The 12,364-nt window shown below is 38.9% G+C and overlaps 1 protein-coding gene across 1 annotated transcript; it reads left to right on the top strand.

The window, feature by feature from the left end:
- The first annotated feature begins 5,572 nt into the window (after positions 1 to 5,572).
- LOC149012112 (Tetratricopeptide repeat (TPR)-like superfamily protein) lies at positions 5,573 to 9,742 on the top strand. The gene has a single exon (XM_089160142.1). It carries the CDS (start codon positions 5,849 to 5,851, stop codon positions 8,951 to 8,953), a length of 3,105 nt encoding a protein of 1,034 aa, XP_089016268.1. The 5' UTR covers positions 5,573 to 5,848; the 3' UTR covers positions 8,954 to 9,742.
- The last annotated feature ends 2,622 nt before the right edge of the window (positions 9,743 to 12,364 follow it).

Genomic DNA, 12,364 nt, shown 5'->3' with positions numbered 1-12,364 from the left:
CTTATTTGCTCTTTTTTCAAGTTATAATACTACCCTTAATAAGAAAAAATTAACTCTAATTTCACTTTTCTTTTTTAAAAAGAAACCACCAAATAAAGGAAAGATGTGATTTTTGTTTTCTCTAAAAATAAATCACCAAATAAAGGAAAGATGTAATTAAATAGAAACTAAAATATTAAGAAATATCAAATTTAATTCAAAGCTGAAATTTGAAAATCACCTAATATATGCTGACCATTATGTATGTTACCAAATTTTCTATCAATTAGATCTTATATGCTAATTTGTTTGTAAAACTTCCATCATGGTGATTATGAAAAATTTAAGTGGAATGTGAAAGTTTCAACAATCATAAGTATGTGGTCCCACCAAATCCAAAATTAATTCTAAATATAAGATTTTAAAGATATAATTGACATGTAATATAGTTTCTATAAATGAGGATAATGCTATATTTTTTACTTCTTAATTTTAAGGGCAAAATAGACATTTCATATTTGATGTTAACAGTCACTTAACACCTTTAGAAGTGAGGGGGGCAATAGTAATTTCTCAAAGAAGGGGGATTGATTAATAATAAAACCAAAGTATAAGGGGGCAATAGTAATTATCCCTTTTTGTTTTCATTATCGAATCGGTACCGTACAGGTTGTTTCCACAAAATTTTGTGTGAATGTTTTTTGTACGGAGTTAAGTATTCTTAAGGTTTTTGGGCGTTCCGAACTCAGTGGAAGTGACGGATAGATGAGATTTCACTCCGTTGATATTGATTTTGTGAGTTCGTATGGAGATCAATGGTGAGGTTCTTTCAGTTGATTGATGGTTAAGAAAGCTACATATCAGATAAACTGTACAGGCTTGCAAGTAGTGTTGAAACAGGTAGACATAATTTGCAAGTTGTTTAGGTGCAAAACAAGGGCAAATCTGGAAAGAAGCGAGTGACTTTCGCTTTGGATTTGATGAGTGGCAGTGATCTCTTGGAGCCGGTTGTGACAAAAGGAGAGATGGAGCCTTGTCACGTCGTATAGCGGTGATGAGCTGTACGGGACACCCCAGGTGGGGGTGTGTGCCATACTGGTTTAGTGATGGCAGTAACAAAAGCATTCCTGGAGGGGATGTGGGTCATGCGTGTATAGCGGCGATGAGCTGTACGGGACACCCCAGGTGGGGGTGTGCGCCATGTTGGTTTAATGATGGCGGTAACAAAAGCATCCCTGGAGGGGATGTGGGTCCATGCAGTAAGGTGTGGTGGATACACAGAGACAGGTAATTGCAGAAAGACATCATCAATGGTTTTCTTCAAGGTGGTTTGCAGAATTGAAGCCAAGGTGGAGATTGTTGGGTTTGGGTGTCTTGTATTATGTGGGTCCATGTAATTATAGTTTTGGTTGTATTTGTAATTGAAACAGGCTTTGGGTCAATTACTAATACTAGGGTAAAATTGTAATTACATTGGGATTAGGGTTTTGGGTTTTCCTATAAATAGTCTCTGTGGGATAACCTATAGGCATCAATCTCTGTAGGAGATTGGAGAATCAATCCCTGTAGGGGATTGGGGAACCCATCCTGAGGATAAGGATGGGGGGCAAGCAAAGGGTAATACTTTGTGAGTGTGAGAGTGGTGTGAAGTTTCCTGAAACTAGTGAAACTCTTTTTCTCTCTGGTAGACGTAGGCAGGGTTTTGCCGAACCACGTTAAATCCCTTGTGTGTTTTGCTTGTGTTCTTCTCCGTTTGTGGTTGTGCATCTATTATCCCAAACAAAAATAAATTATGGAATGAAAATAAATTTGGTATGTCAAAATAAAAAATTGTTAGAAACTAATAGTGAGCAATTGAGAAAAGAAAAAAGAGAAAAAAATTATGGTTTTTGTATAAAAAAAAATGTGTATTGACTATTTTATCATCATCTTAATTATAAAATTTTAAGTAAACCTTTGCATAAATGAAGATAATGAAATTCTCACCATAAATCCATAATAGATAAAAAGTCTATTGTGGATTTTGGAGGCTTTTCTATTATTTTTAAATAAAAACGAAACTGATAATAAATGCCAAACAATTTAAAATAGTAAAAAATTCTTATAATTGAGAATGATAATTGATACAAAAAAGAACCTAATTTCTATCAGACATTTTTTTTTTTTTTTTTTTTTTTTTGGTGGAACAAAAAACCTTTATTTATTTAATTGAAATCCCCGAGGGATCTTACACATTAGAGAGTCAAAGAGTAAAATCCAGGTTAGAAAGGGGGGTGGGGAGAAATGGTACATGAACCAATCTTGTGAGCAGGCCGTTGATTTAGCAAGTTCATCTGCTGCATAATTGGCTTCACGAGGGATGTAGGAGAAGGAACATTCTGTAAAGGACGTTGCTAGCCTACAGATATCGAAAATTAGCTGTGAGATTTTCCAACTTCCACAAGAGTCTAGATGCTGAAGGGAAACAACAAGCGATTGGTTATTGCTCTCAACATGTAGATTTGTGATCTGGAAGTCGAAAGCAAGGCGAAGACCTTGGCGATCTGCTTGTGCTTCGGCCAGAAGAGAGTTCTGACAACCCGTTCCTTGTCCAAAAGCAAAGATCACCTGATGATAAGAGTCACAAGTTAGACCACTGTTTGTGAAATTAAAACTAACCGCAAGCGCATGGTATCGTGTAGCTAACAGGTCGATCTCAAGGAGATATGCCACTTATAATTCAACTTCTTAATAGTAATGCGAGAGTGGAATGATTCAATTTTTGTTAACTAATTAACTAAACTAAACGATCCTAATCTATATGTCTAATGCAATCGAATTGAAACGAAAAATAAATTAAATACAACCAATGCATAAATAAAAGACAGAAAAAAAAATGCAAACAATAAAAATAAAAAGGAAAAGGGAAGTGATCCGAGTGTCAGCTCTGGATCGAGGGAAGGGGAGTATCATAATAATGACTTTGACCATGGACCCTTTGCCGTAGCTTATAATCCACTGATCGGGGGAATGGATATTAAAGAAAGAAAAAAAAACAATGTAGAAAGTAAATAACAAAGCAATAAAAGGAAAAAGAAACCTTAACCAAAGAGAGGCATGACTGTAGGCATCTCTGATCAAGGATCCAAAGGAAGGGAGAACAATAAATAAATGTTGAAAGTAAATTGCAGGAAGTAAATAACAGAAAGTAAATTGCAGAAAGTAAAAAGGAAGCCTTAACCAAAGAGAGGCACGACTGTAGGCATTTCTGATCAAGGATCCAGGGGATGGGAGAACAATAAATAAATGCTGAAAGTAAATCCTAAATTAAGAATATGGAGGGGTAGATAGAAGCGGGAATGGAGGGAGGAGAAAAGATTAATAAAGAAGGTCACTTACTTGCGAATTGAACAAACGATTCGAATCTCAACCAACCCTAACAACCAGATCTAGATCTAGAATGGTCTAAATCTTCAATTGCTAGACCCAGAGAAAAACTAATCTAAAAACTTGAAACTTGAACTTGAATTGCATTACATAAAAAGAAATTAAACCTAAACATTCAGTCTAGAAATTAAAATCTCACAAATGCAAGCAAAGAAAACCTAAATAAACTGAAGAGAGTAGAAAGAATGCTTCTACTAAGCTCTAAGACATCTTCCCCTTTGATGGAGTCTGCTCTCCTTTTATAGAGTTTACATGAGATATGAGGCACGACTGAATTTGAATAAAACTCAAGGTTTCTATCTGACTCAGCCAATTAGGATTTTGACGTACTAATCGCGCCTCCTTAGAGAGACCAGATGCATAATTCCACCGTTGGATTTGAGGTTTAAGTAGTCGTGAAGCTCTCCTCCAAAAATCATCACGATCGGACATCAGATGACCGTTTGATGAAGGGCTTGATCGAAACTGGACAGAGACATTCAAAAACGGAATTTTTGCTTCATCCTTATCTAAATATAATTATTTTTCCTCTTTTTTTCCTCTTTTTTTTTTTTTTTTTTTTTTTTTTTTTTTTTCTTTAATCAAATCCCAAATAGAAAATAAGATATTGAAGTATGCAAGGACTCTTTTCTCCATTTGGACTCTCTCAATAATATCTCTGTAGATTTGATTGATAATTTATAATCTCAGTCGTAGATCAAATTTGCTTTCTTTATCTCTTCAATATTTCGGAGTTGGTCCATAATCACACATCTCTATCCCATCATGCCCAGATGAGGCCCATTTTCGCATTTGAGAATTTGAATGGATTTCTTGACGTGTAAAAGTGCATGATTCAAGCCCAAAACTCCAAATATTTGCTTAAATCTTGAAAAGTCCTAAAATCTGCAAAAACAACATAAAACCCAAGGTAACTCCACTCTAAGTGTATAAAATGCATGCTTTATGCCCTAAGATTTCACACATAAATGTTCTCACCAACCACCAATCCCTGAGCTTGTTGGATTAATAAAGGAGGAGCCATCCACATTTAGTTTGATCCTGCCCCGAGGTGGAGGGTCCCACCTAATGAGTGGTATAGGTTTGCTAGGGAGGTGAAGAGGTGGGATAGGGGTGAACTCATGGATCGTGTGTTGTAAATGCAACAAATATCTTGAAGCTTTGGGGGGGGGGTGGAGGAGTGGCTAATCATATTATAATATCCCCAAAGAGCCCAAAGGACAATAAGGGTGTGAAAGTGTTGCTGTCAATGAGAGGAAGAGCCAGTGGATTGGTTGGCAAGGGCTTGAAACCGGAGGTTGAAAGGGCATGTGGGATCCCATCGGTGAAGGTTAAGAGAATGCCAGAGGTGGTTGGTGAATGGACACATGATAAAGAAGTGATGTTCCGAAAAGGTGTGATGACCACATAATTGACAATGGAGCTGTACATGACAGCTTCTCTGATGGAGTAGATTTGTTGTTGGTAGTTTCCCCAAAATAGTTTTCATAGGAAAAAGAGAATTTGAGGAGGTAGGGGGGGATGCCAAAGTCGAAGCTAGTTAAGGTTGAGTATAGGGAAGGGAGGGCAGGGCGAGGAAGTTGCCAACCGGTAAGCCAAACTGACAATGAACTTACCTGAGGAAGTGGGCTGCCAAATGAATAGATCAGCCTATGTGAAGAGGGGGATTTGGATGCTTGAGAATGTTGCTGCTAAGTCAACAGGACACCAATCAAATACCTTGTCTCGATACCAAGAAGCTATTGCAAAATTGATGAATGCTGGGACCTTCATGGGGAGATAGGCTGTTGGAAAGCAACTCATATTTGGGAGTTGATTCGGTACCCAGTTGAGATTCCAAGGACTAGCTTGTGAACCGTCCCCAATTTGTAGAAATAGACCGTGGCGTAAAAGTTCCCTAGCTTTGAGCAACGATTTCCATTCCCATGAAGTAGACACTGGGAGGGAGCGTCTAGGAAGGTGCTATTCTTGAAATACTTGTGTTTCATCAATTTACCCCATAGGGAGGTAGAGGGGTTAAATAATTCCCATGCCTTATGAGTCAGAAGAGCGAAGTTAAAAGTAACACTTTTTTTTTGAGGTTAAGGCCATCTTCTCTAGTGGAGAGACAAATGTGATCCCATGAGATGGTGTCTACATGTTCTTGTTTGCCATTGGACCAGAAAAAAATCACGAGAAAGCTTGTCTAAGTGTGTTTGTGATTGTGGTTACTATTTATACTTATTTGGGTAATTTTTTTTTTTTAAAAGATTATACCAAAGACTGCCTAAGTTTCGGACAGAAGTAGGAATGCAGTCTGACTACAGAACAAAACCAGAGATCAAGCACTTGCAGGGAATCAGATATTTAGAGTAATTTAGAAGATGGATGTTGGCTCAGTGCTTTTGAAGACTTTGTAAAAATAGCACAACCTCACTATCTGTAGTAACGAACATAGCAGGTTATGTGTAGCAAGAAACTTCCTGCTTTCAGATTCGGGGCAGCTTTCTCCACTCTCTCGTTTCCCATCCAAACCCTTGAGAAGTATCCACCAACTTCATTCCTCTCTAGAGACAAAGAACCCAGAAACTATGGAATTCAATTCCTCTCCTACCACCCAAACCCAGAAATTTCTGTTTTTCCCTACAAGGGTTTCTCAGAAATCACCTGTTTGACCACTGGGAGAGCGTTACATGCACGCTGTGTGAAGGATTCAACCCTTCTCAGCCCCATCCACTTCAACACGTTGATTAATATGTACTCGAAACTGGGTAGGGTAGACGCTGCTCGTTCTGTGTTCGGCCAAATGCCTCAAAGAAATGAAGCTTCGTGGAACACCATGATCTCAGGTTATGTAAAAGGGGGTTTAAATCTGGATGCAATTGAATTGTTCTGTGAAATGCGGGACGAAAACATTCATATAAATGGATTTGTGCTTTCCAGCCTGATAACTGCTTGCAACAACTCAACGTCGATGGTTTATCAAGGTCTTCAAGTCCATGGTTTTGTTATAAAAGTTGGATTCTTGGATGATGTTTTTGTGGGTACATCACTTCTGCACTTCTATGGTACGTATGGTTTTACTCATAACGCTCAGAGGGTTTTTGAGGAGATGCCAGAGCGGAATGTAGTTTCATGGACTTCCTTGATGGTGGCTCATTTGAACAATGGAGATCCCGAGAACACTGTGATGATTTACCAGAAAATGAGGCGTGATGGAGCCAGTTGCAATCAGAACTCTTTCACGACACTAATAAGTTCATGTGGGTTGATTGAGGATGAATTGTTGGGCCTCCAGGTTCTTGCTCATGTTGTGGTTTCTGGATTGGAATCTAACGTGTCTGTGGCAAACTCCCTTGTATACATGTTCGGTAGTTTTGGATGTGTGGAGGATGCACGCTATGTCTTTGATCAGATGGGAGAACGTGATATAATATCATGGAATTCATTGATATCCGCATATTCACTGAATGGATTTTGTGAGGAATCACTTAAATGTTTTAATCAGATGCAGTATGCTAATGTGAAACCCAATTCTACTACATTGTCCAGTTTGATTTCAGCTTGCAGTTCTGTAGATTATCTGAATTGGGGACGAGGATTTCATGCTGTAGTTGTGAAACTTGGAATAGATTCAATTGTTTGTGTTTGCAATACTCTTATTGCTTTATACACAGAGTCTGGAAGACCTAAAAATGCTGAGTTGTTGTTCTTAGAGATGACTGAAAGAGATTTGATTTCATGGAATTCAATGATGGCTTGCTATGCACAAGATGGTGAATCCCGAGGTGCCCTGGCTCTCTTGGAAGAAATGTTTAGGACACAAAAGATAATAAACCATGTCACTTTTGCTAATGCTTTGGGTGCATGTTCAAGTATTGAGGATCTCATCATGGGCAAGAGTATTCATGCACTTACAATCCGGCATTTGCTTCATGAGAATTTAGTTGTAGGTAATGCATTAGTCACCATGTATGGAAAATGTGGTTCGATGAGAGTAGCTGAATTGGTAGTCCAATCAATGCCCCAGCGGGATGTTATCACATGGAATGCACTCATTGGTTGTCATGCTGAGAATGAAAATGCTCATGAGGCAATAAAAGCTTTTAACTTGATGAGAAAAGATGGCATGTCAGCAAATTACATAACCATGGTAAATGTTCTGGGTGGTTTGTCATCCCCTGATCATTTATTGAAATATGGGATGCCATTCCATGCCCATATCATTATTACAAGATTTGAAGCAGATGGTTATGTGAAGAATGCTCTTATAACAATGTATGCCAACTGTGGTGATTTAGATTCAAGCAACTTTATTTTCGGTGGACTGCAGAACAAACATGTTGTTGCATGGAACGCAATGATTGCTGCAAATGCACATCATGGTAATGGAGAGGAAGCTCTAAAACTTTTTGCAGAAATGCGACATGCTGGATTGGCATTAGATCAGTTCAGCTTCTCTGGAGGCCTCTCTGCTAGTGCTAACTTAGCATTATTGGAGGAAGGCCAGCAACTTCATGACCTGGTCATAAAACTTGGGTTTGAATCAGATCTCCATGTTACAAATGCAGCAATGAATATGTATGGAAAATGTGGGGAAATGGATAATGTACTGAAAATACTTCCCAAACCAAGCAACCGATCACGGTTATCATGGAACATATTAATATCAGGTTTTGCCAGACATGGACATTTCGAGAAAGCCAGGGAAGCTTTCCATGAAATGCTACAATGGGGACCAAATCCGGACCATGTGACTTTTGTTGCACTTCTTGCTGCATGCAGCCATGGGGGGCTAGTAGATGATGGACTGGCTTACTTTGCTTCGATGACTTCAGAGTTTGGGGTGCTGCCTGGGATAGAGCATTGTGTATGTATAATTGATCTCCTTGGGCGATCAGGGAGACTTTTTGATGCTGTAACGTTTATTAAGGAAATGCCAGTGCCCACGAATGAGCTTGTTTGGCGGAGTCTGTTGGCTGCATGTAAAATTCATCGTAATTTTGAGATTGGGAGAATAGCTGCTGAAAACCTTCTCAAGTTGAACCCATCAGATGATTCAGCTTATGTTCTTCTGTCTAATGTCTGTGCAATCAGTGGGAGATGGGATGATGTTGAGAATGTTAGGAGACAAATGAAAGTACATAAAATCAAGAAGAAACCTGCTTGTAGTTGGGTAAATGTGAAAGGCAAGGTGTGTTCATTTGGGATTGGAGACCGATCTCACCCACAGACCAGGCAGATTTATGCCAAGTTGAAGGAGATTTTGAATATGATCAAAGAAGCAGGTTATGTCCCTGATACAAGCTTTGCATTGCATGACACAGATGAAGAGCAGAAGGAGCACAATCTTTGGAACCACAGTGAAAAGCTAGCCCTTGCATTTGGATTGATTAATACGCCGACATGTTTGCCTATCAGAGTTTTCAAGAATTTACGTGTTTGTGGTGATTGTCATTCTGTTTACAAGTTTGTTAGTAGAGTTGTCAAGAGGGATATCATTCTACGTGACCCTTATCGTTTCCACCATTTCAATGGAGGCAAATGTTCTTGTTGTGATTATTGGTAGTCAAGCTATTAAACTCAAACAAAGTTCAATTGACTGGATGTCAGTCGTTCAATATCCCATAAGGAGATTCATCTGCAACTGGAAACTCAATCATGGAAGTGGCATAGGCTCAAAATTGAGAATCCGGATCATCTCCCCGTCGGCCATGGCATCCTGACCACAAAAACCAGTGGGGCCCACTGGTTGAGATGACATTCTGTCATGACAGCATTATTTATTAGACTGGATTGATATGAGTAATTCCTTGGTCTGACATTTACTTATTTCCCAAGAAAGGCTATTGAAAAAACAGTTCTGATGCTGTTTACGTGTAGATATGGTGCTGTTGTTGATCAGAAATGAATAGTACTGACTTCTCAACATCACTGAGAAATCTCAGGGAAAAAGAAAAATCGGGATGTAAGAAAAAGCTAGAGCCGAAAAACTGGTCAAAATTAACAGAAGATCTTGCCAAATATACTGAAGAGATATCATTGTTTCTTGAGTTAAGAAAAGAGAGAATGAGCAAGCAAAATTTATGGAAGCTTTTATCTGATGAAGAATTGGTATATAAGGAGAGCATCAATGCATCAATCCAGGTTAGCTCAGTTCACAAGCAGTAGGTTGAATTTCTGATTCTGGTTGGCGTGGAACAATGGATCATCTTGATGTACCTCAGTTGTTCGACTACTGATTGGTGAGTTTTTCAGCAAAAATCCATGACCTGGACAAAACAGAATATATTTTAGAACCATGTGAGCTTCCAGAGAGTTCTCTTTTTAAAGACCATCTGGGGAACCATTAAACAAAGAGATACTGGTTTGGTTGTGATTGTAGTTTAAGAGATGTCATATGCTTTTTGGCTCCTCAAAAACCCATTTTCCCGCTGGAAACATGCTGCAAACTGCAAAGGCTTTGAAAATTGACTGCCTGTTAGAAGAGTTGAGAAAATCCTGACTTGTGTCTTCTATTTATATGGAAAATTTACTAAATACAGAACAAACCAAATCTTCCCAATGTGGGAAACTTACAAGAAAATAAAATCCTAGTAAATGTACCTTAAACAAGGAAACCCCAAATATGGAAAGTAAACCAACTAAATCTGTATTTTAATACTCCCACTCAAGTTGGAGCATAGATATTATCGTCTCAATTTGCCAATGATACTACTGAACATCTTGACACTTAAGCTCTTTAATACATCACAGCCCGCTGATTGTCTAAGGCAACAAGTAATATTAGCTAGCCTAGTCTCAACCTTTTCCTTGATGAAATGCCGGTTGATCTCCACATGTTTGGCCCTATCATGTTGTACTGAATTATGAGCTATGTTAATTGTTGACTTACTATCCAAATATAGTTGTATGGACGCCTCTAAATCTGTTCCAAGCTCCTAAAGAAGTCCCTTTAACCACAGTACCTCACAAATACCTTGAGCTAAAGCCTAAATTCTGCTTTAGCACTAGATTGTGCAACTATTACTTGTTTCTTGCTTTTCCATGCAACCAAGTCGCCTCCTACATACGCACAGCAGCCAGGTGTAGACCTCATGTCATCCGGACATCCTGCTTAATCTGCGTGTATATCTCAACTCTAAGGTGTCCATGAGTTGAAATCAAAATGCCTTTCCCTGAAGTACCCTTCAAATATCTCAAGATCTGATATATTGCATCCAGATGTGAAGAATAGGGATCATGCATATACTAACTAACAAGACTAACTGCAAATGTGATATCCGGTCTAATGTGTGACAAATAGATCAACTTCCCGACCAACTTTTACTAGGTTGTCTTATCAATTGATTCTCCTTCTTTTGCCTTCAAGTGTAGATTAGGTTCAACAGGAGTCTCAGCTGGCCTACAACTTAACATCCTAGTCTCTTAGTAAATCCAAGGTATACTTCCTCTAAGAGAGAGAGACACTATCACATCCACCCAGTTGGTACCCTATCTGGCATACCTAAGTGTGTGATCCACAGCCCCGAAGATCAAGTATCGAGAAAACCAACCTCCCACTTATACAACAATATAATCATGAACAAGATAAAATCAATATAACATTATATAAACAATGAGATCAAGATAAGAAGAAGAGAAAGAAAACATAAAATCAGAGTGCGGAAAGAAATGATACCAATATAATAATCAAAATGTAGAGCATGCGAAAAATCACTCCACAATTACAGTGGAAATGTAGCTCGAAATTAAAAGGAAAAGATTACAACCAATTCCCAAAAGAAAGGAAAAAAAAGAAACAATCCAACTAAACTAAGGTCTCTTCCGTTTTATAAAGAATGTCTTCATAAACATAAACTAGAGAAACTAAACACGGCCGCTTCCATTCCAAAATAAGGCTAATCTTGGTACGCAACATGATCACACGAGGGATCTTCATCTTAATCTTCATAACAACCAGCACCTTGAGAGTAGTATGCATCATCGGCTTATGTTTTATAGTACTGGCCGTCATATTCTTCAGTACCTGAAGGATAGTCTAACAAAGATATTTGCAAAAAGGAGTGAGTTCAAAAGAACTCAGCAAGACAAGTTATTCCACAACAACATAAATAACATGATAGCAAAACACAGCAGAATCATTATGATATGAAACAGACGATGCATGTATGAATCTAACTCTATGTATGCTGATCTCTATTGGTAGACATGCTTTAAGTCATAGCACCATACTCCTCTAGGTCTGGTCCAAATCACTCTCTTTCGGCTAGTAATGGGTCCTACATTCCTCGGGACATTCCTTGGCTGGGGTTTAGGTCACCACTCTCTCACGCCACCGTTTGGTCTAAGTACTGGCACATGTCAAGGTTAAGCCTAGCCCAATGCAACTCATCTATTTGGTTATATCAACTTAGATCCAGATACGTCCATTCCTCGCCTCGGGCGATAATTTCGGTATCCTTCTCACTAGAGTCAGCGTATCCTATGGCTACAACCAACTCGGACAACGGAATCATCAACCATTTTGGTCATCCACAAATAATAAATGGGAAGCTCTCATGTCCTCTCACAGATATAACTCACCGGTCTCGAGTGCCCATGAGCCCAAGTCTACTATTTGCAACCCATATAACTCACTGGTCTCGAGTGCCCACAAATCCCCATTGCTACCATGGGTTACTCGGTCTCAATACCCTTCTGAATTGGGTCTAATATAACAGGGACATCCTAGCAAAACACCGCTAGACAAGCCCTAGGTATGACAACCAATGATCCGGGAAATCGTCAAAGGGCACCATCAGAAATGCCCCATACCATTCCCACTGATGTCCAAGGACAGAAATGTCAAAATGACATTCCCCAATCCCAAATCACCAACAACACACCCCAACAACAAGATACACCACGGGCAACAGACAAGAAAGAAGCAGGTCACAGATAAAATAAAGAAACACAAGGCCAAGTGAGCATGCCACCC

The sequence above is a fragment of the Hakea prostrata genome, chromosome 6 (assembly GCF_041222555.1).
Source record: "Hakea prostrata isolate BN-2017 chromosome 6, UWA_Hpros_2, whole genome shotgun sequence".
Taxonomy (NCBI): Eukaryota; Viridiplantae; Streptophyta; class Magnoliopsida; order Proteales; family Proteaceae; genus Hakea; species Hakea prostrata.
The sequence above is the reverse complement of the archived record's forward strand: the minus strand, read 5'-3'. Positions and strand labels throughout refer to the sequence as shown.

Coding starts and splice junctions, on each gene's coding strand:
- LOC149012112 (XM_089160142.1), top strand. CDS start 5,849: ATGTGTAGCAAGAAACTTCCTGCTTTCAGATTCGGGGCAGCTTTCTCC.